Source organism: Astyanax mexicanus, chromosome 7 (genome assembly GCF_023375975.1).
Source record: "Astyanax mexicanus isolate ESR-SI-001 chromosome 7, AstMex3_surface, whole genome shotgun sequence".
In the NCBI taxonomy this organism is placed as follows: Eukaryota; Metazoa; Chordata; class Actinopteri; order Characiformes; family Acestrorhamphidae; genus Astyanax; species Astyanax mexicanus.
In genome coordinates, this window is record NC_064414.1 from 23,477,361 (window position 1) to 23,499,100 (window position 21,740).

Sequence of the window (21,740 nt, forward strand, 5' to 3'; positions counted from 1 at the left end):
ATGTCACGGTTTAAAGTCTTAAAACGTGCAAATATTGTAGATTGCCATGTTGGGTTAGAACTTCCCAGAATATTTAACAGGTTTGTTTGCTTGTCTTAATAAATAAATTTTGATGCTTTCTTCCAAAAAAAAGTTATTTTTAGGGCACATAAGGCATATATGTTCTGATTATGTTAAGGTCGGGTGCATTTTTCTAAGTTTTGTTATTTTGACCACACTGGTGTTTTGTGTTCACATTTACAGGTTCAGCCTGTATTACAACTATAGAAGTGTGTAGAACATGACTGTAGGCCTAAGAGTTTCTGCAAAGTCAATAGTTTACACACAACAGAGATGTCTCTTAGCTACAGTATAAAACGTCACTAATTGTTAGGGCTGTAAGAAAATATTGATATATCAAAGTATCGCAGTATTTTGATTTGTAATTCTGTATCGATTTTCTGGGGGGGGGGGGTTGTGAATATATTTTTTATAGTTTTTTCCTTTTTTCCAAAGAACAGGAACATATAGACACAAAATAAAACACCATTAATAACCCAACACATTTTGTGCACACGCCTCCATCAAGAGTAAAAAAAAATGTGTATATATATAGCAGACATCCACATACATTCGCCTACATAAAAATTTATATACAAGCACTCAAAGCACCCCTACATGATACTACGTAACAAATACCCATTCATCAGTTTATTTCAGGATAACTTATCTTTTATGAAAGCAATAGCTTCTGACCAGTATCGGATTGTAGCTGCTTTAGCACGATGTAATCTGGCATTGGTCCTGTCCAGCATGAGAAAAATATAAGATGGTGGTTTGATAGAGGTTCAATTTGTCTTCAGATCCCTTGTAACTTTAGATTTTGTAGAATATATATTTTTTTATATTTAAATATTTTTTTTGTATTTAAAGCTATGACAGTTTTCCTAATATTTGATTTGGGAAAAATGCAGTACTGCTTTAATTACGGCAGGGTGATGTATTGAGTTTTTAAGAATGATCAGTGTTAATAAAAGTGCCTGTAAATAAATGTTAAATTTGGAGCATGTAGTTTTGTCTCAGAAGTGTTTTTTTTATTATCTTAAGAGATAAAAGAACTATTGAGATATACAGCTCTGAAAAAAAAGAGAGACCACTTAAAAATTATATGTTTCTTTGATTTTACCAAATTGAAAACTCTAGAATATAATTAAGATAACAATCCATCAAACCAAGCTGAACTGCTTGAATGTTTGCACCAAGAGTGGCATAAATTTATCCAAAAGCAGTGTGTAAGAACATGCCAATATGCATGAAAACTGTGATTAAAAACCAGGGATATTCCACCAAATATTGATTTCTGAACTCTTAAAACTTTATGAATATTAACGTGTTTTCTTTGCAGTATTTGAGGTCTGAAAGCTCTGCATCTTTTTTGTTATTTCAGACATTTTTTATTTTCTGCAAAGAAATGCTCTAAATGACAATATTTTTATTTGGAATTTGGGAGAAATGTTGTCTGTAGTTTATAGAATAAAACAACAATGTTCATTTTACTCAAACATATACTTATAAAAGCAAAATCAGAGAAAAAACTCATTTAGACCACTAAAGTGGTCTCTTAATTTTTTCCAGAGCTGTATATCGTATATCACTTGTCAGCTAAAAATATCAAGACATTAGTTTTAATCCATATCGCCCAGCCCTAGCTTAAAGGATTGCAGTATATTGTAATGTATTGAATTACAATCTCTGTATCCTGATTCATATTATATCACAATGACATACAGATTTTTTTCTTTCTTTTTTCTTCTTTTGTTTCTTTCTTTTTTCTTCTTTTTAAAATTTTTATTTATTTATTTTTTTGTGGAATTTATGCCAAGAACCTTAAATCAATGCAGCCTAGGTAAGGGCTGATATTTTTAGTCAGCGGCCAGGTTTAAGCATGCATACTGAGCTTATAATGTATTTAGGAAGACAATCTAAAAAGGGAACTAACGACTAATTTAACCGATGTGTGAACAGGCTTGGAAAAAACCCTCATTAACACGTGTTTCTTTAGAGCGGCAAACCTGTACTTCCTGTTCCTGGTGCTGCTGAATTGGGTTCCAGTGGTGGAGGCCTTTCAGAAGGAGATCACCATGATCCCCCTGGCTGTGGTGCTCATCGTCATCGCCTTCAAGGATGCCATGGAAGACTACAGGCGGTACCGCTACGACCAGAGGATCAACAACACCCTCACACACGTTTACAGCGGGTCAGTGTTCGGGAGGGTTTGATGTTTTGTAACGTAAACATGTTAGTGTGTATGTGTTGTGTAGTCACACGTGATGCAGCTAACACCTGTCATTAATGGTGTGGGTAATGAGTGTTTAGACTGGAGAGTTGCACATTTGACCACACCCAAATTTCTGTTTATTCTTCTAGCTCTATTTGTTGCACATTGTTTTCTCTTTAACATGAGCTTTTGACAGCTGGCTTAACAATGAGCATGAAGTGATATCTGTAATCATGTTTTACAGTAGTGTGCAGTTACAGCTGACAGGCCCTGTAATGGCACAACAGCTAAAACCATGATTCTGTGACCACAGAGTTCATACAGTACACAACTAAATGTTTATAAAGGTTCCTTCTAATAAATGCATTTAGTTGCGCCCATTTCTGACAAAGATGTACATATGCATATATGCAGCTTGTCTAGTTCTTATTGCGTAGTATTGCCAATAGAATTAAAGGAATAGAAGGATTTATTGGAGCAGATAAACAAGAACATGTTGGCATCATGCCTAATTCCATGTGTAGGTTAGAGAGGTGTAAAGCCCCCCCAGCATTGATATGGCCGCCATTGGAACTTCTATGTTCTATGGAATGATGATGGATGATGGTTCTCTATCCAATGCTTTTAGAAGTTCCACACCACCACATCATGGATACTGTCATGATGTATAATGTTGTCTGTGGGCGAAAAGCACTGTATTTATGAAATGTCATGAACTCACAATTACGAAACTCTGCAAAAAAAAAAATTCATTCTCTTAATTAATCATGGATGTGTTTTGCCATTTTGTCATTCCCTTTAAGAGTCAGGTGCGCTCTCAGCCGTGTTGATATCTTAACTGCGCTGTGCTTTTGCTCTTCTCCGTAGAGGAAAATTATCTACCTGCGTGTTCACACTGTAAGGGTGCACCAGCAACATCATTTAAGGGAACAGCAATGTATTTTATTCTTTAATTTGTTTATTGTTGATGTAAAGGATGCATTTGTGCACCTTAGTGTTGTTATTTGTGTGTGTAATGAGTGGGGGTTTATGCGTGGAAAGCGCACAGCATGCATGGGGCTCCAGCATGGCCAAGATTGCAGGAGCACCATGATTGGGCGGCTAAACTATAGTCTAGTTTGTATGAGGTTTATAGTATAAAAATGGATCACTGTGGCTTTGATACAGCAATTAGTGTACATTCAGAGACAAGCACAAAGAACTAAGCAATACCTTTTATAGATCTTATCGTGATTCTGACATAATAAGAACAATACGTAATATACTATATATTCACCGTTCAAGCATAACATTCAGTGGTGAGGACTGGCCTCAGAGGATCACCACAGAGAGAGTTTTATTGGGGTGGTAGGTCATTTTCTCAGTGTGTGTGTGTTAGTGTTTGTTGTGCTCGTATGAGTGCATCAGATACAGCAGAGCTCCTGGAGTTTTTAAAAATCTCATTGTGTAAGAATAATTCACCAACAAGGTCCTGCGGGCAGCCAGCATCCTGTAACCACTGACTAAATGATGACTAACACAAACTCTGCAGCACCAGATGAGCCTATGTCTCTGACTTTACATCTACAAGTTTGGAAGAAGAAGCTCAGATCTAATAGGATAAACAGTGAGTGGACACAGTGTTTAAAACCTCCAACAGCACTGCTGTATCTGATCCACTCCTACCAGCACAACACACATACTAACACTCTATACACCACCACCATGTCAGTTTTACTGTAGTGCTAAAAATAAATAATTCACGACCCAAATAATACCTGCTGCGTGGGGCACATGTGGGATCAAGAACAGGAGGAATATAAAGTGTGCAAGAAACAGAGGGACTTCAACTTCTAATTATAGGACTTCCTATTTCATCAGCCAAGCTGTGTAGAAACAAGATCATAATACACTAAGGTAAATAAGTATTTGAACGCCCTGCGACTTTGCAAGTTCTCCCACTTAGAAATCATGGAGAGGTCTGAAAATTTTCATCTTGGGTGCACGTCCACTGTGAGAGACATAATCAAAAAAAAAATATGTTAAAAGTATGTTAATAAATGTTTCCTGTAGTTTTTCACCAGGTTTCACACACTGCAGCAGGGATTTTGGCCTATTATTCCACACTCATCTTCTCCAGAACAGCCAGGGTTCTGGGCTGTCGCTAAGAAACACAGAGTGGTGGGCTCCCTCCAAAAAAAAAAATCTGTAGGGTTTAGGTCTGGAGACTGGCTAGAGCACTTCAGAACCTTGATATGCTTCTTACGGAGCTCCTTGGTTATCCTGGCTGTGTGCTTTGGGTCATTGTCATGTTAGAAGACCCAGCAATGGGCAAACTTAAGACGGGCCTGGATGTGTGATGCATGACTTTAAGCTATGAGGTCTTAGTGTATTACCCATAGTAAACTTGAAAACAGTGGGGCCAGCTCTCTTCAGATCATTGACCAGCTCCTCCTGTTCATTTCTCGGCTGATTCCTTACCTTTCTTAGGATCATTAATACGCCACGAGGTGAGATCTTGCACGGAGCCCCAGTCCGAGGGAGATTGACAGTCATGTTAAACCTCTTCCATTTTCTAATAATTGCTTCAACAGTTGATATTTTTTTACCAAGCTGCTTGGCAATTGCCCTGTAGCTCTTTCCAGCCTTGTGGATGTCTACAATTTGTCTCTGGTGTCTTTGGACAGCTCTTTGGTCTTAGCTATGTTGGTAGTTGGAGGTCTTACTGATTGTGTGTGGTGGACACCTCAAACAGGTGCTTCTAATTTAGAATAATAAGTGGCGTGGAGGTGGACTTTTTGGAGGCGGACTAACAGGTCTTTTGAGGGCCAGAATTTTTGCTGATTGGCAGGTTCTCAAATACTTATTTGCAGCAGTAACACACAAATATTTTTTTTTTTTAAATCATACATTTCGATTTCCGTTTTTTTTTTATGTCTCTCACAGTGGACATGCACTTAAGATAAAAATGTCAGACTCTACCATGATTTCTAAGTGGGAGACCTATATTAATATTATATTGTTATTCTCGATTGGTGTATGTCTATATTATGTTGTTTTATATAAAACTCTGTGTTTAGATCATATTCATGATCATATCCATGATTGGTTCTTGCTTTGAGAATGATTTTATAGCATGGCTTATATCACAGCCATTCACTTCAGCAGACAGTGAAGCAGACAGGAATGCTGTACGTTCAGTATAATTGCATTTTTATTATGGCAGGAAACTTAGTTTAAAGATAATAAAACCAGTCTCTACGGGAAATACGGAATCAAGGATGTGATTGGCCTTGACTTTGACTTGCCCTGCTCTCTGTTCTTTTGTTGCTGAAGAGGTGGGGTAGATTCTTGATTGTATAAATAAGGTGGGCGGGTTTTTTTGGGAAATACAGGTAAATGTAGAAGTTGGTGTGACGTCAGTGAGATGTTGGCTGATTTTTCTCAGCCCCTGAGCTATGCAGTCCTGTTAAACAAACTCACTGCTGTTGAGGTATTGATTTTTAACTGGCTATAGTAAAATACTTACTGCTATCTTTAGAGATAGACTGAGCACACCCTATTGGACCTCACTGCTGCTCATGTAGTAGCTCCTGTAGCTTTTCTATAGCAGCTGCAGGGTAATAATTGCTGTTTTTAGTACTGGATGTCTCAGTAAGGAGAAGACAGCACTGAACATTTGCTCATTTGATCATCAGCTGTAACCTTTGGGCATTCATTTACCAGCCACTTTATCTTACTGTCCTATATTTCGAAAGCACTTCTTGACTTGGGCTTGTTTATGACCCATGGGATTGTTTCCTGGATGAGGAGCGGCCCTCTGTGTGTATGTGTGCTTTAGATTGTCGGGTTTGGCGTCAGATACGTCTGCCACACACTACGCTCACACGCTCTTCTCAGTAGATCCGTGGAAACATCTAACAGTCTGAAGAGGAACTGAAGAAGCCGCACTGAACAGGTTTAGGACTTGGAGTTAGGAATTCTTAAGGAATTAATAAAGAAACAGAAGCCAATGGGATGTGTATTTACCAAACCGTCAAGTTTCTGAAAGCTGCTGGACATGTTGGATTTAAAGCTTTTGTTTGAGTTGGACTTCAGGGGTGTTTGCCCCTGTCGTCTCTTGCTGAAGCTGAGGTTTCGGTGTCTGTAGGAGCTTTCATGGCTTCAGCTGCAGAAACAGAGGAAGAAGTCGTGGAGAGAGACCCTCAGGCCAAGAAGAGGAGGGTCGTGGTCCCTGAGTGGGTTTATAATGAGGAAGCAGAGGGGCTGCAGAGGAAGTACAGTGGGAATAAGATCAGGACCACTAAGTACACCTTCCTCTCGTTCATCCCCAAGAACCTGTTCGAGCAGCTTCATCGCTTTGCTAATGTATATTTTATTTTTCTGGCTGCGCTGAATTTCGTGCCCATTGTAAACGCGTTTCAGCCAGAGATCTCAATCATACCCATTATTCTGGTAATGTCCGTCACAGCTGTAAAAGACCTATGGGAGGATCAGCGAAGGAGAAAGTCTGACCGGCAGGTCAACAACCTGCTGTGTGATGCATACGACAGGTGAACAAGCTTTTTAAAAAAATGTTTCATATAAAAAGGTTCATATAACACTAAGCTAAGTACTGATTACAGCATAAGAGGAAAGAAGTGATGTCTTCTTTCTCCATTTTCTGTCATATCAAAAATGATTCACATTATAGTTTAGGATAATTTAGTAGTATGTAATTAACTGGGCTTGTGTTTTAAACACATACTATCTCACTCCATAGCCAATAACAAGGAGGTGTTTTTTTTTTTTCTTTTTTTTTTCTTTTTTTACTAAATACCAAGAAGTGGAAGTGAAGAAAAGATATTTGTTAGATATATTTTTAACTCTGACCGTGCGAACAGGAAGTTAGTACAACACACAGCAAGACAAGCAAAGAATTTTTGCTCATGTCAGTGTTAAAAGGAGTCATTTATTATATTAGGTGTTCTCATAGTTCAAAAGGAGGAAAAAACTATAATATATGACAATAAAACCTACAGTAACGTGGACCAATATAGTGGCAGAGACCGTGGTTTACGGTAGTGGTGGTTCTATTAAGGTTTTTGCTCTTTTTTTTCTTTTAGGTTTCAGCACACTGTAAAAAAAAAATCTTGTCAAATTTACGGTGAAAAACTGGCAGCTGTGGTTGCCATTTTTTCACCGTAAAAAATACAGTGATCTTGTATATGGCTTCACGGTAAGGTATATTAACACTTGTAAAACAACAGTTTGAAAATGTACTAATAAAGAGGAGTTACTGTTAAAATAACGGTGAAAGTGTATATAGGCTCATGGTATAGCTCACATGTGTCAAACACAAGGCCCGCGGGCCAAATGTGCCCCGCCACGTCTTTTTATGTGGCCCGCGAGAGCTTGTAAGATCTTAGTGTCTATAATAAATAAGTCAGAAGCGTTCTTTGACCAAAAAATACATTTCCCACAATGCTTGTCGATTGTATTACCCGCAAAGTTACGGCTTACTGCCACTACACGGCAGTGTAGTCATTGATGTGGAAACCCTGCCGGAGGGAAGGTGTAACTTCGCGGGTGGAATTGAGACATATAAATGTTTATCCCATAATGTCCAGAAAAAGAGAAGTTGATGCAGACGGACGGCTGTGCTTCAAGGCGAAAGACCGGTATGCCTTTTGTGTTACGAAGAGTGTTACTGACCAAAATAAACGCTTTTTAGGAGAGATATAAGTTCTGTGTAAACATTTATAAGACAATAGCTGACAAAATCTGTTTTAATGACGTTAATAAACATCACTGTGACAGCGCTAGTCGCAGTTTCACCGCAGCAAAGTACGAGGACGTGAATCACTTATCTAACCAGCCTTTACTGATTTCTGCCCTCAATAACCCTTTCAATAACCTCCAATAGCCTTTAATAGTCTTCAGTAGCCTTCAACAGTCTAACCTTGCAGCCGTGGTGTGTCCACTAAACTCCGTAGTTATAAACATCCTGAGGTTAGCAGCGCGATAACTGACCTGTTTATAATGTAATCCCAGCAGTGACTCATGCTCTAAACGGCTGCTGTTAGCTGATTGGGCTGAAAGATGAACTGTAGAGAGCTGTATTATTCGGTTACAAAAATCTTTATTTCATACACAGAAGAACTTAAAAATTGTAAAAACGCTCCAGACTGGCTGAGCTGAGCCCTGTAGCCCGTGGCTGGGCTGTAGCTCTGACTCAGTAAAGACTGCGGACTTGTGGTGCTGCTGCTGCAGCTCCCACTAGTGGTTGGATGAGGAACTGCTAAATCTGAGGAAATGCTATGTTCTTAACAGCTCACAATTTTTGATTTTATATTTATTAAGCCTTATTTCAGTTAATAATTTCAAAGTTAATATAACTTGATGTCATTTCTATTCACTTGAATAGTTTGGTTCTTGATTGATGGAGTTTTTGGATTTCATGACATGACAAATTAAAAGGATTTATGTTAATAGAGCAACAAGCAAACATTTTTTCCATGCAACTGTAATATTTGATTGAATAAATAATATATTGAGAGTTATTTAACATTAAGGAGTAATTACATTCATTTACATATATTACATTTGGTTACATTTTATTACATTTATAAGTTACATCTGGCCCTCGGAGGACAGCCAATATGCCAATGTGGCCCTCGGCCAAAATGAGTTTGACACCCCTGGTATAGCTGTATAATTCACAATGTAACCCTGTTGCTTTTTAAGTGAAAAATGATCCATTCCACAGCATTTATTGCCCAATTTTATGGCAATTTTTTGTGGTTTTCCAATAACTTTGAGTCACGCTGTAAACAACATACAGTTTTAAACAGCATTATCTTTTTCAAAAGCGCTTCATTAACTGGACTACTGCTCACTTACAGCACAGAGATGCGCTCGGAGAGTGAAATCACTTATATACACATAATGTAAAACCCAGGCAGGTGGATAAAACCGCTATGAAACTACATCATGGTGATGTCTCTGAACTAAACATCTAATTAACATAGCCACGCCCCATAGACAGCTGCGTTACATCCCATTCAGGCCCTGCTTTTCACAATGTAATATACTTTTTTCACAAGAATATACTGTAAACAAAACGGTTTATCAATATGAAATTTACTGTTGACAAGAATTAAACTGTAATATCTTATACATTTGCAACTGTTTATTTTACTGTGAAATACTGGCAGCGTTTTCAAACTGTTGTTTTTACAAGTGATAATATACCTTACCGTGAAGCCATTTACAAGATCACTGTATTTTTTACGGTGAAAAAATGGCAACCACAGCTGCCAGTTTTTCACCGTAAATTTGACAAGATTTTTTTTTTACAGTGTATATTTCACATCTTAAAATGGTAAAAAATATAATTGACGGCATGTTTTTTATTTAAGGTTTGTACACCGTGAATAATACAGTAATGTGCTATTTTTAATATGACTGTCCAATGCTGTCACCATTTCAGCTTTTCACCATATATTTCACATGTTAAAACAATTAAAATTAACATTTTTCACCGTTTTTTAATCTATGGTAATTCAATGTTTATTCTACAACAATAAGCTTCTTCTTGCTTTACGGTTTATTTCTGTTGCCATTTCACAGTTTTTCACTGTAATTTTCACGGACATTTTTTACAGTGCACTAAGGCTTTACACCATAACCTTTAAACCAGGCTGTAAACACCATATCTCTCATAAATCTCCTCTCTTCATTTTTCTCTCTGCTATGAGTCTTTTTTTTCCCCACTGTCTCAAAGTTGTTGGTTCTTTGTGGACGTGAACAGACTAAGCTGCACTGAGACAAACTTAAATAATTGATCAAAAAATCTCTAGATCATTCCTCAGTCCTGTCAAATCTGCTCTGCAATATAGTTTCCAACACACACTGCTCACACAACTCAAGATAGGATTCTAAACAAGAAAGACAGCCACTCTTGTCTGAATCAAAGTTTTAGTAATCTAGTATTTAGTAATCATTTTTGGGTGAAAATCCAGGATAATCCAGGACCATCATAATTTGAGACAGCATTTGTCTGGACAGAAAGACAGAAAGTTGGCAAACAATTTCCAATTTCAGACTGAGCTGTTCTGCTGCTGTCTTGGTGTCATTTGTTTAGTCTTTAATCATAACATCAGAGTTTAGAAAGGTCATCCAGATTTAAATATATATAACGTTTTTATTTCTCCTAGCTGTTTGGGATTAGCAGGACCCAACAAGTATAAAAACTAAATGTAGTCTTCGTACAGAAAGTGTCCTTATTTGGGGATAGGAGTTTATTTTAATTATCCGTGCCATTTGGAATTAGAAGGACTGAAATAGTCCAAAAACATTTTTTTTTGCTTTCTACAGTAAATAAATAAAATGGGTTTAAACATAACATTCAATTATTATTATTTTTTTATACCTGGTCCTGTGTTACTGTTTGGACTGGCTTTAGAAACATTTGACTGGGATTCCCACCATCTTTTCAATCATTTAGGTGTAATGTTGTCATGTGGTACAGGAAGTGTCTTCATATGAGGCCAAAGAGACAATGTATAATTACATATAATGGTGCAGATAAGCAGGAACGTGATGTCTCCATAGGAGGAGACAGAGTTATAGGACACAGTTATTGGTAACACTTTATAATAACTTTCATAAATATACCATTAACTAATGAGTAATAACTGTTATTCGTCACATTTTAACAAACTAAAAAGTTGCTATCACATTTGTAAATACTAATAAACGCATTGGCAACATGAACTGTGATTGATAAACATTTGCCCGGTTTAAAATTTGTATTTACTAGCAATTTATTAATGTTCAAATTCTGATGAGGTAATGATTTGCTAACCTTTTTATTATGAATATCAATAAGTGTCATGTGTGAGCATTTGTTAATATTCAAATTCTGATGAACTACTGCGTTGTGCTCATCTACTGATCATTAGTTAAAAGTATATGAATAAAAGTTATTATAAAGTGTTAGCCAGTTATTTCATCCTCAAGAGGACATAATAAAGCAGTCTGCCTATAAAAGAAATGCTGTTAGTTTCAGACTTTATCTATATGCTTTTTTTTCTACCTAACATTCTGACTCTGTGTGAGCAGACTTTAGACACTTTGTGCACTGACATATATACTGGTAGTGTAAATTGGCTGATGACTACACAATAAAGTTACCACATAAATAAACTTAACCTGGTTCTAGCTTATCTTTCCTCAAAAAAACTTCAGTCTGTACTTCAGTCATGACCCTTTACTACTTGATTGGGGTTTATAGCATCAATTAGTTTGTCCAACTCCAATTGCACTTAAATATATATTGAATTATTAATTTTTAAACTATTTTTATGTATATACCTAATGGATGTTGTCTAAGCCTCTAAAGGAAAAGGCTACAACATGTTTTCTTTCGTATCCATGTTTACCATCTTTTACACTATGCACATAAATACACACCTCCTGACCCATGCTATAAACACCTCTTATAAATGTGCTCGCTTTTTTCTCTCTCTTTGTTCCCTGTCCTCATTTTTGATCTCTTAAATTTTTTTTATTAAGGCAAAGACTCTTTAGCAAAGGAAGCTGTTGGTGATTCTGGTGATACCACCAATTAATCTTTAAAAGCTCCAAGTGCACTTAAATATATTGAATGTTTTTTAATCAGGTTTTTTATGTATATACATGGATGTTTAATGATTATAAGAAATTAAGAGACCACTTCAGTTTCAGAATCAGTTTCTCTGATTTTGCTATTTATAGTTATATGTTTGAGCAAAATGAACATTGTTGTTTTATTTTATAAATACGGACAACATTTCTCCCAAATTCTAAGTTAAAATATTGTCATTTAGGACATTAATTTGCAGAAATTTCAAAAACAATGCAGAGCTTTCAGACCTCAAATAATGCAAAGAAACAAGTTCATATTTATAAAGTTTTCAAACCTTTTCAGTTTTCAAAATATGTATCCAATATTGGGTGGAATTACCTGTTTTTTAATCACAGGCTTAATGCATATTGGCATGTTCTCCTCCACCAGTCTTACACACTGCTTTTGGATAACGTTATGCCATTCCTGGTGCAAACATTCAAGCAGTGCAGCTTTATGTTCAGTTTGATGGCTTGTGACCATCCTTTTTTCTCTTGATTATATTCCAGGGGTTTTCAATTTGGTAAAATGGCCTCTTTTTTAATATTATTTTTATTATATTATTTTAGGGGTCTTTTGCTAGATATTTTACTTTCAGTTCTGCTCAGAGTAGAGTAGCTACAGCATGTGAGTTAAGTACAGCTCACAAGTTGGTGCTGGGGGATGGGGTGTGGGTGTGTTTGTGTGTGTGTATGTGGGTGTAATGAAGAGGCTGTAGCTCTGAAGGCCTCTTGACATTACTGTAATGGGAATACACTAGACCTCAATGCTCACAAAGGCTGGTCTCTGTGGTCTCTTTCTTCCACTCTCTCTCTCTCACCCAGTCTGACACATCTTTCTCTCTCGCTCTCTGATTTATGGCAGTGCTAATGCTAATCCTTGGACCCAGTCATGTGAACTGTCCCTTTTTTTTTTTTTACCTTTTGTTGACCTTCTGAGGTATACCGGTGGGTCCAGTCTTGCAGTGTTCTCTGTATGTTCCTCTAACTGTATAATAATAATAATGCAACTTAATTGTTTTGGTGTAGTTTGATGTAGTTTCTGAATGTGAAGCTTTAGAAGATGTTAAAGATGTACATGAGCTCCTACGGTTACCCTCATAAATAATTAGGCATGTGTTGTTCTGGTCTACTGTTTTTTACTGCACAAAGGTCAGTAGTGCGTGTTGTAGATGCATCAGGTCGAGTAGACCTTTTTTGTTTTATTTAAGGCTGTGTGTAATCATAATATAAAAATGTAAAGCCTTAAAAGTAAGATACATGCTGTTGTTTTTATTAAACCTACTTGGTCAGTTGAATATTGTAGAAGTTTCTAATAAGTAAAACTACTGAGCCTAAATTAATGGTTAACTCTCTCAGGCCAGTTGTTATGGTATCGATGATTGTTTTATTAGTGTGCATATTTCTAGGCCAAAGGTGCCCTAAACATAGATCACACCCTACAAGTGTGTGTATTTGTGTGTATGTGCTTGTCTGTGTGTGTGTGTTTGAAGTGTGTGATTGCTTGTGTACCCATGAGGAATGTCCCATAATATTATCAAGGTTGCTTTGTACGCTCCAACGCACTTCAGCCCCTCTAATAATAGATTTGATGTGCAAAGACACACTTACATGTAGTTAATCCCCAGCTTGGTGTAAAACCTATAATACAGGCTAGATCTCGTGATCAAATGTGAAAAGAATTGGACCATCTTGTTTTACATGTTTAAAAATATGGCCATTCGATTTTAAAAAAGTAAGGGGGGAAACAAATTCTTTTGTAAAATAATTTCCAAACTGGTTAGAAAGCATTTTGGAGGAGATGTATTTTAACTTCATGCTGAAACAGAAAAGGCCTTTCTCACACTGTTTTCACAAAGTGCCTCACATACAGTTGTCAAATGTCTTTACAGTCTGAAACATCTTAGGAGTGCTTAAGGGGCCTAAGCCAACGACTGAAGAAAAAAAAAAAAAAAAAAAAACTCATAGCATTATCCCTCCTCCACACAAAATTTACAGTTAGTATATTTACAGCCCACACACAAACACATAAAACTGAAGACATGTCTTTTGTTAAACCATTTTCAAACAGTAATTAAAAGAAAGGCAGTTTTCTTTTGAGGAAAAAGGTAGGACACTCCTACATTTGCACTAGTGCTAGGAGATTTTCACAAATAATTTCGGTTAATTCAAATTACAGTTTTGATGCGAAAATGGTCGAATAGTCGCGATTTTACATACTGTGACGTGTGAGCTGATTGAGCAGTCAGCTGAGACCGGCAAAAATTCTCAGCCCTCACTCGAGAGAGACGCTACAGGTGAGAGGAAGGCTGAGGCAGAACGGACCCTTTAAAGACTGAAAGTCACAAGTTAAGTGACTAGAGCCCCATTGTGACTAGAGATGTTTTTGGGTGTGGTGGAGGGTGATTGAACTGTTCCAGCACTTTCAACACAAACACTTGGTGAGATAAAGGATATATTTAGCTAGAAATCCTACAGTTCCTGCAGCGACACCGGCATTAATTGTGAAAAACAATAATAATCTCGCCTTTAAAGTTTCTTCTGTGACACGTTTAGTGCGTTATTTCTCAATTTTCAGTCACAAACCAGCGTTCTGAAGTATAATCCAGCATCCGTCAGTGTGAGTGTCTCTGCGGCTGTGTGTGTACATGAGGTCAGCACGTGATATGAATGCATGAGCTTGTTTTGAATCATTGATTCACTCTATGAGTCAACTCAACCCAAAGCATCTAATCACCAAACAGCTGTATATAATTGTTGTCTTTTTACAGGTTTACCTAGTTTTAAACCATTTCTTTGTCATCTGTAGTTTGATTTTTTTAGTAGGGGGTTTTCGGGGGGTTTGATTATAATCGAAAATATATATATATATTATTTTTTTGACAAAATCGAAGATCTTTTTTAGGCCATAATCACTCAGCACTAATCTGCGGGTAGTAAAAATGTCACAAAATAAGAGTATAGTGCAGCACATCAACTACGCTTTATGGTTAGAGATCATTTTGGAGGGGACGGTCTTATTTGAACCTCAGATTTTTATTTGACTTGTTGAAGTAAGGTGGTATTACAATGGTGAGATAAGAGGAGCTCTCTGAGACCTTCAGGCAAGGCAAACCAGCAATATTTGCCAGTGAACACCTAGACAAAGCGTAGGACATCTAGATCAGTGTAGCCTTTTGTCTTGTTTTGTTTTGTTTTGTTTTGTTTCCTTTCCACTGTCCCCATTGTTCGTGCAGAAGCGAGGCTCAGACCCAGTTCTCTGTAAAGCTTCTTTGTTGCAACGTTTGTTGTGAAAAGTCCTGTGTAAATACATTTGAATCTAATTGAATTGATGAGACAAATCTTAAGTCACCCCAGTCTTGTTAAAGTAAAAGTCAAATGTCCATATCTTTTAAGAAAGACAAATTTTAAGGGTGTCCTGATTTTTCACATGACTATATTGAACTGCAAACTAAAAAAAATGCAAAGCACTGTATTGTGTGTGATTTGGATAAAAGTTTTGGCGCACCTACAGGTGCTTTTAGGACATCAATGTTAATTCATAGGCATTAATATGGAGTTGTTCTCCCCTGTGCAGCTATAACAGCTTCCACTCTTCTAGGAAGAATTGTCAGAAGAATTTGGAGTGTATATGTGAGAATCTTTGTCCATTCATTCATCCAGAAGAGCATTTATGTGTACCGAAAGTGAAGCTAGAGGTGAGGGCCTGGCTTATAATTCTTATTTTACTCAAGGCCAGTTAAGCTCTTCTATGCCAAACTCACCCAACCATGCATTTTGTGGAACTTACTTTTGTGCACTGGTTCACAATCATGCTGGAACAGAAAAGGCCTTTATACAGTTTTCACAAAGGGCATAGCATACAGATGTCCAAAATGTCTTGCTAAGCATTTTAAGAGTATGTAAGGGGCCTATGCCAGCATTGCTCCTCCTTCAACAAATTTTACAGTTAGTATAATACAGTCAGCAAGGTAGTGTTGTCTGGGCATTTACCAAACCTAGACTCTTTGATCAAATTGCCAGGTTGAGATGCATGATTCATCCCTCAGCAGAACATGTTTCTACTGCTCCAAAACCCAGGCGTGAGGTGCTTTACTTCACTCTATCTGACACTCGGCAGTGGAAACCCACAGACAGTTTTTGTGCTGATGTTGATAAACCGGCTGAAGGTGTTTGGAACAGTTACAATTTGAAGGCTGTGCTTTGTAACTTTTTTCTGGTCTGACATTTCATGGTTGGGTTGCTGTACTTCTTAAACACTTCGTCCTTTCAGTAATTCAGTACAGTCAATTGTGGAATATTTAGGAGAAAATAAATTTTGCCAACTGATTTTTTCATTGCTGAGCTCTATGTTTATAAAATTAGACTGCATGGTTATATGCTTGCTTTCTGTTATCTGTTGAAATGGGGCTTAATGAAACAATTCAATAATTAAGAGTGGTCCCAATACATTTGTCCATATTGTGTATCTTACCTTCATTTGTGGCACCAGTTACAGTTGTGTTCAAAATTATTCAGCCCCCACTGCAGTAGTGTTTTTGCAAGTTTAACCTTTATTGTTTTCACCTTGTTCACAGTCGGATTAAATAAGGACAAATGCAATCAGGTGTTTTCAATCCGGCATTAAAAGTGTAAAAGTGTAACGTGTGAATGTGGACAGAACCATAATGAGCAGCAATTAATGGTATCGTTGCAACATGTTGAAGTCCAGGGAAAGGTCAGAGAAGTCTAGAGAGGAGATAATTGCTCTTCATAAGCAAGAATATGAATGTAAAAAGATAGCAGAGACATTGAACATTTTAGGAGACTCAATTGAAAGCATAATTCACAAGTTTAAAGCTAAAGGCACAGTGGAAATGCTGGGCATGGCAGAAAGAGTATGCTGTCGGTGACTGCTGTCTGGTACCTGAAACGGAAGATGGAGAAAAATCCTCTGCTTACAGCTGAGGAACTGCAACAGGACTTTTTAGAGGGAGGTACTCAGGTTTCAGCCCAAACACTTCAAGATCAAGGCCTCTGTACCAGAACTCCCAGGCACAGCCCCCTGCTGACTATAAAGCCATAAGAAGAGTGTACTGCAGTATGCCAAAGACCATGTGGACAAACCACAAAGGTTTTGGGATACTGTTCTCTTAAGCGACAAGACAAACTTGGAACTCAGGTGGAGGAAGAACGAGGCTTAAACAGAAAAGAATGCCTTGCCTACAGTAAAGTGTGGTGGTGGGTCAGTAATGCTCTGGGTCTGTTTCGCTTCTTCGAAAACAGGGAATCTCCATGAATTCAGTTAGCTACCAGGAGATCTTGAGTGGAAATTTCACACAGTCAGTGACAAAGCTGAAGCTTGGGAGACGTTGAATCTTCCAACAGGACAACGATACCAAGCATACCTCCAGTTCTACCAATTCTACCATGGCTTGGTTGCAGAAGAAGGGCTGGAAGATTCTGGAGTGGCCGTCTCAATTGCCCAACTTAAATTCCATAGAAAATCTCTGATGGGACTTAAAGAAGACTGTTGCAACCTGCAAGCCCAATAATGTTCTTTTTGGCCTTTGTCCAAAAAGAATGGGCTAAGATACAAGTTTCTTGCAGCGATCAACAGGTGTCAAGCTGTGTTTCACGTCTGAAGGACGTTATTACTACTACATACTATACATACTACTATACATACTAAGTATTAATGTTGTATATGACTAAGGGGTTGAATACTTTTGTTAATGAGGAAGTCATAAAAAGAACATTTGTTGGAGTATTATAAAAAAAATATTGTTTTAATTGAAGTTGCACTTGTCTATTATACAATCCTTATTTGATCTGATTGTGAACAAGATAAAAAAATAAAATAAACTTGCTAAACCACTTTACTACAGCGGTCATTTAAACTCTAGATTGAAGTGGCCATTCAGGCTGGTCTGTGAACTGATTTCTATCAGGTTGCTAAAGCTGTTTAGCTTTGTTCAACACCCAAGTCCCATGTGGTGCTGATATAAAGCATCGGGATTAAGTTACAGTTTGCGCTCCAGTGACCTGACTTTTTTTTTTAACCACCCTGTTGTTGATGTCTTATTAAAGCAGCATCTGTTCATAGAGTAGAGCTTAGTGTTTTTCATGTCTGTGTGTTTGTGTTGTAATTTAAGAAGAGCTGCACTGTGGTGTGTTTATGCATGTGAATGAAGATTGTGGAAGACTGCAGGAATATATTGTGCGCATTAACATGCATGTATTGTGTTTGTGTGCTGCAGGAAGCAGCGACGGTATGTGGAGCGGCGCTGGGCTGAAGTGTGTGTGGGTGATGTGGTGCGTCTGTGCTGTAATGAGATCATTCCCGCTGACATGGTGCTGCTCCACTCATCCGATACAAACGGAGTGTGTCACATTGAGACTGCCAACCTGGATGGAGAAACGAACCTTAAGCAGAGACAAGTGGTCCGAAACCTCCCTCAACAAGTGAGCCAATACCACTATCCACTATCCTTATCTGTTTATTACAACTTGACTCAACTTATGACTCAATCAAAATCAGAGTGAACAGTTGGAACCACTTAACCCTTTCAGGCACACCAAGAATTAAACTAGTCAGTCGATTAAAAAAAATTATTTCAGAATAATTGTTATAATATTTTGTAATTAACTGCGATTAATCACATTTGTTCTTTTTAAAATGCAAGTTTTTATAGTGGATATTAAAATGTAAATAAAAGAGAGAAAGTAAGAAATGTAAAATGCAATTATATTTATATTTGTGGTGATATACTTGTATATTTGAGGGGAGAGGGTGGGGGCAGGGCAGATTATGACCGAAGTTTTTTAAGAAATTAATTTTCTTAAAAAAATAATGTTACTGTTTTCAAATGAATCTTGTGCATCCTGTTTTCTCCCAATTTACACCGCCAGTTACCCAACCCGCTTACTAGGATTCCCCCTATCACTAGTGATGCCCCAACACACCAGGAGGTTATTTAATTTGGTTAGTAGCCTGGAACGTTTTCCTTAGGTGCCATACAGGTTGGTTTATGTGCTCAAAACATAACCAAATAAGCCCATAAAATATTGACTGAGTTAGCAGTGTTCGCAAGGCCAGACCCAGTTCTTACATCACTTCCTTTGTGCTACATTTTAACTGTACCTCAGAAATGTAAAGAAAATCCTCTATTCTCTCTAAATGCTCTTTAATCTTTAAATAAATGAGAAACCCCTATGAGCAGTCTGTGAAACAGGGATTAAGCCTAGTCTTAGACTATACAATCTTTTTGAATGGAGATTTCCCATTAAAAGTAAAATTTAGTCTAGGACTTGACTTAATCCCTGTTTGGGAACCTGACCTTTTAGAATTGTAAAATCACTGTCAACTTTATTAGAAACACCTTGTTTTTAGAGCTTGGATGTGTACAGTTATCTAACCAACAGCTCACAGTACAGCGCTTTATCCTAAATCTACCCTATTTGCCCGTCTGTGCACTGAATCAAGCAAGTGTCAGATTTCTTCTTTTAATTATCGCAGGTGTTTATCTGAGGGACTGACTGTGTAGTAAATGCACACAAATGTCTGTGAGCACGATGTTTACATGCACTTCATGTCTGAATGAATGTGTGTAGTTGCAGACTTTACAGGTCCTCCAGACAGGAAAACTGTATTTACGTTGGTATAGTTAAATAATGAGTACATGACATATTGTGAACATTCAAACACTTCGGCTATGTTCACACAGGAGGTAAATGCGGCCCATTCCTAATCCCAGTTTAGCAGCAGTGCAGATGAGATTATTCAGATGACAATCTGACAAGATGGTGACCCTATGGAGGAAGACTTATGTTGGCAGAAACAATTGCAGTGTTCCTTTTATCAGTACTAAAAATCTCTAGGTGTTTTATTGCAGTGCCTCGCTGTAAACCAGCCCCTCAAATATTTATTCCTACTAAATAAACGATTAATTCTGGGGCCGAATCATAAGCGGTAAACAGGTGCATCTGGCATGTTTTGCGCTTACCAAAATTATTAATGTTCTATGTAGGCATCCTTGAACAATTGTAAAAAAAATGAAACAAATGCGTTATATGGCACTTTAAAATCAGTAACCTGTACTATACAACTGATATACTTTTATGTGTGTGTGTGTGTGTGTGTGTGTGTGTGTGTATATATATATATATATATATGTGTGTGTATGTATATATATATATATATATATATATATATATATATATATATATATATATATATACATACACACACACACACACACACACACACACATAAAAGTATATCAGTTGTATATATATATAAGTGGGTTAAAACAGTTACATGCTGAATACTTAATATATATATATATATATATTCAACACGTATGTATTCAACACGTAACTGTTTAAACGTGGATGCTTTACTTATGAAAATCTCTAGTAGTTGGTCCTTGCTCTAGCACATTAGTTCAGAGGTGGGATGCGTGATGTGTCCCTAAAATTTTTTAATTCAAATTTAACGCTTTTTAAAACCTTTTTAAGACCACAATAAATATCATTTAAGACCCAAAAATGTAGTCATAATTTCTTTAGTAACCTTAGTTCTTTCCCCACTAATTTTTGATAGCTTGCCTCTAATGTTAGTTAGCTCTCTGCTAATATTAGCCAGCTCTCCGGTAATGTTAGGTAGCTCTCCACTAACCTTAGTTCTCTCCACAATAACGTTAGCTAACTTGCTGCTAATGTTAGCTAGCTCTCCGCTTACATTAGTTCTCTCTCCGGTAAAGTTAGCTGGCTCTCCACTTATATTAGCTAGCGCTTCGCTAACCTTAGTTCTCTCCACAGTAATGTTAGCTAACTTGCTGCTAATGTTAGCTAGCTCTCCGCTTACATTAGTTCTCTCTCCAGTAAAGTTAGCTAGCTCTTCACTTATATTAGCTAGCGCTTCGCTAACCTTAGTTCTCACCACTTGCCACTAATATTAATATGTCCTTTCCCATCAGCATTAAACTGACTGAAATTGTATACATCAAATTTACAGTAAATTCAAGACAACTTAAGACCTTAATAACCCAGCTTTTAATTTAAGACATTTTAAAGGTTTTTAAGGACCAGCGGAAACCCTGCATTGTGAAATACTTAGTAAAGCCACCTTTTGTTGCAGCTGCAAGTCTTTTGGGGCATCCAGAGCGCAAAATTGCAAAATAGCTCAAGCTCAGCCAGGTTGTATGAAGAGCATCTGTGAACAGCAATTTTCATATCATGCCACAGATGCTCAGACTTTGATTGGGCCATTTTAACACAAGAATATTCTTTGATCTAAACTATTCCCTTGTAGCTCTGACTTGATGTTTACGATCATTGTCTTTTTGGTAGGTGAATCTACTTCCTATTCCCAAGTCTGTAAAATAGATAAAGTTGTCTGAATACTTTTGCAAGTAGGGGTGTGCCATATCGTATCGCACGCAATAATAATGCCAACATTTTTTTTTTATATGGTGAACAATATTATACCCTGGAATATCGTGCCATATCACCATACTGTAATAATCTGTCTCTAGTAGATATATCTGTCCAATACTATTTATTTTACTTTAATCCTGGATATATGGAGATATTTGAAGTGCATTATTAGAATCATGACATTCCATATGTTCCATATCATACTGTATGCAATAATAAAATTTCATTTTCATTTAATTTATTTTTTATTTTGTTGCAGTAGTGTATTCTTTAAAAAAATTAAAATATATATTTTTAAATAATATGTTTTGTCATATCGCCAAGAGTATTGTTATCACGAAAATACCATGAAATGTTGTGATATTATTTTACGTCCATATTGCACACCCCTATTTGCTTGCCACTGTACAGAATGCATGTATGACCAATTATTTTT

General features: G+C 37.1%; 1 protein-coding gene across 2 annotated transcripts in view; it reads left to right on the forward strand.

Annotated features, from left to right (window-relative positions):
* atp10d (ATPase phospholipid transporting 10D) overlaps positions 1 to 21,740 on the forward strand; it is a 57,319-nt gene that overhangs the window by 6,594 nt on the left and 28,985 nt on the right. The window contains exons 3-4 of one of the 2 annotated variants that reach the window (XM_007235787.4): positions 2,042 to 2,236; positions 18,124 to 18,328. In XM_007235787.4, coding sequence (XP_007235849.3) covers positions 2,042 to 2,236; positions 18,124 to 18,328 — 400 coding nt within the window. Of the gene's footprint in view, positions 1 to 2,041; positions 2,237 to 6,082; positions 6,790 to 18,123; positions 18,329 to 21,740 lie in introns of those variants that run through there. The other variant, XM_022666649.2, reaches the window with a different exon arrangement.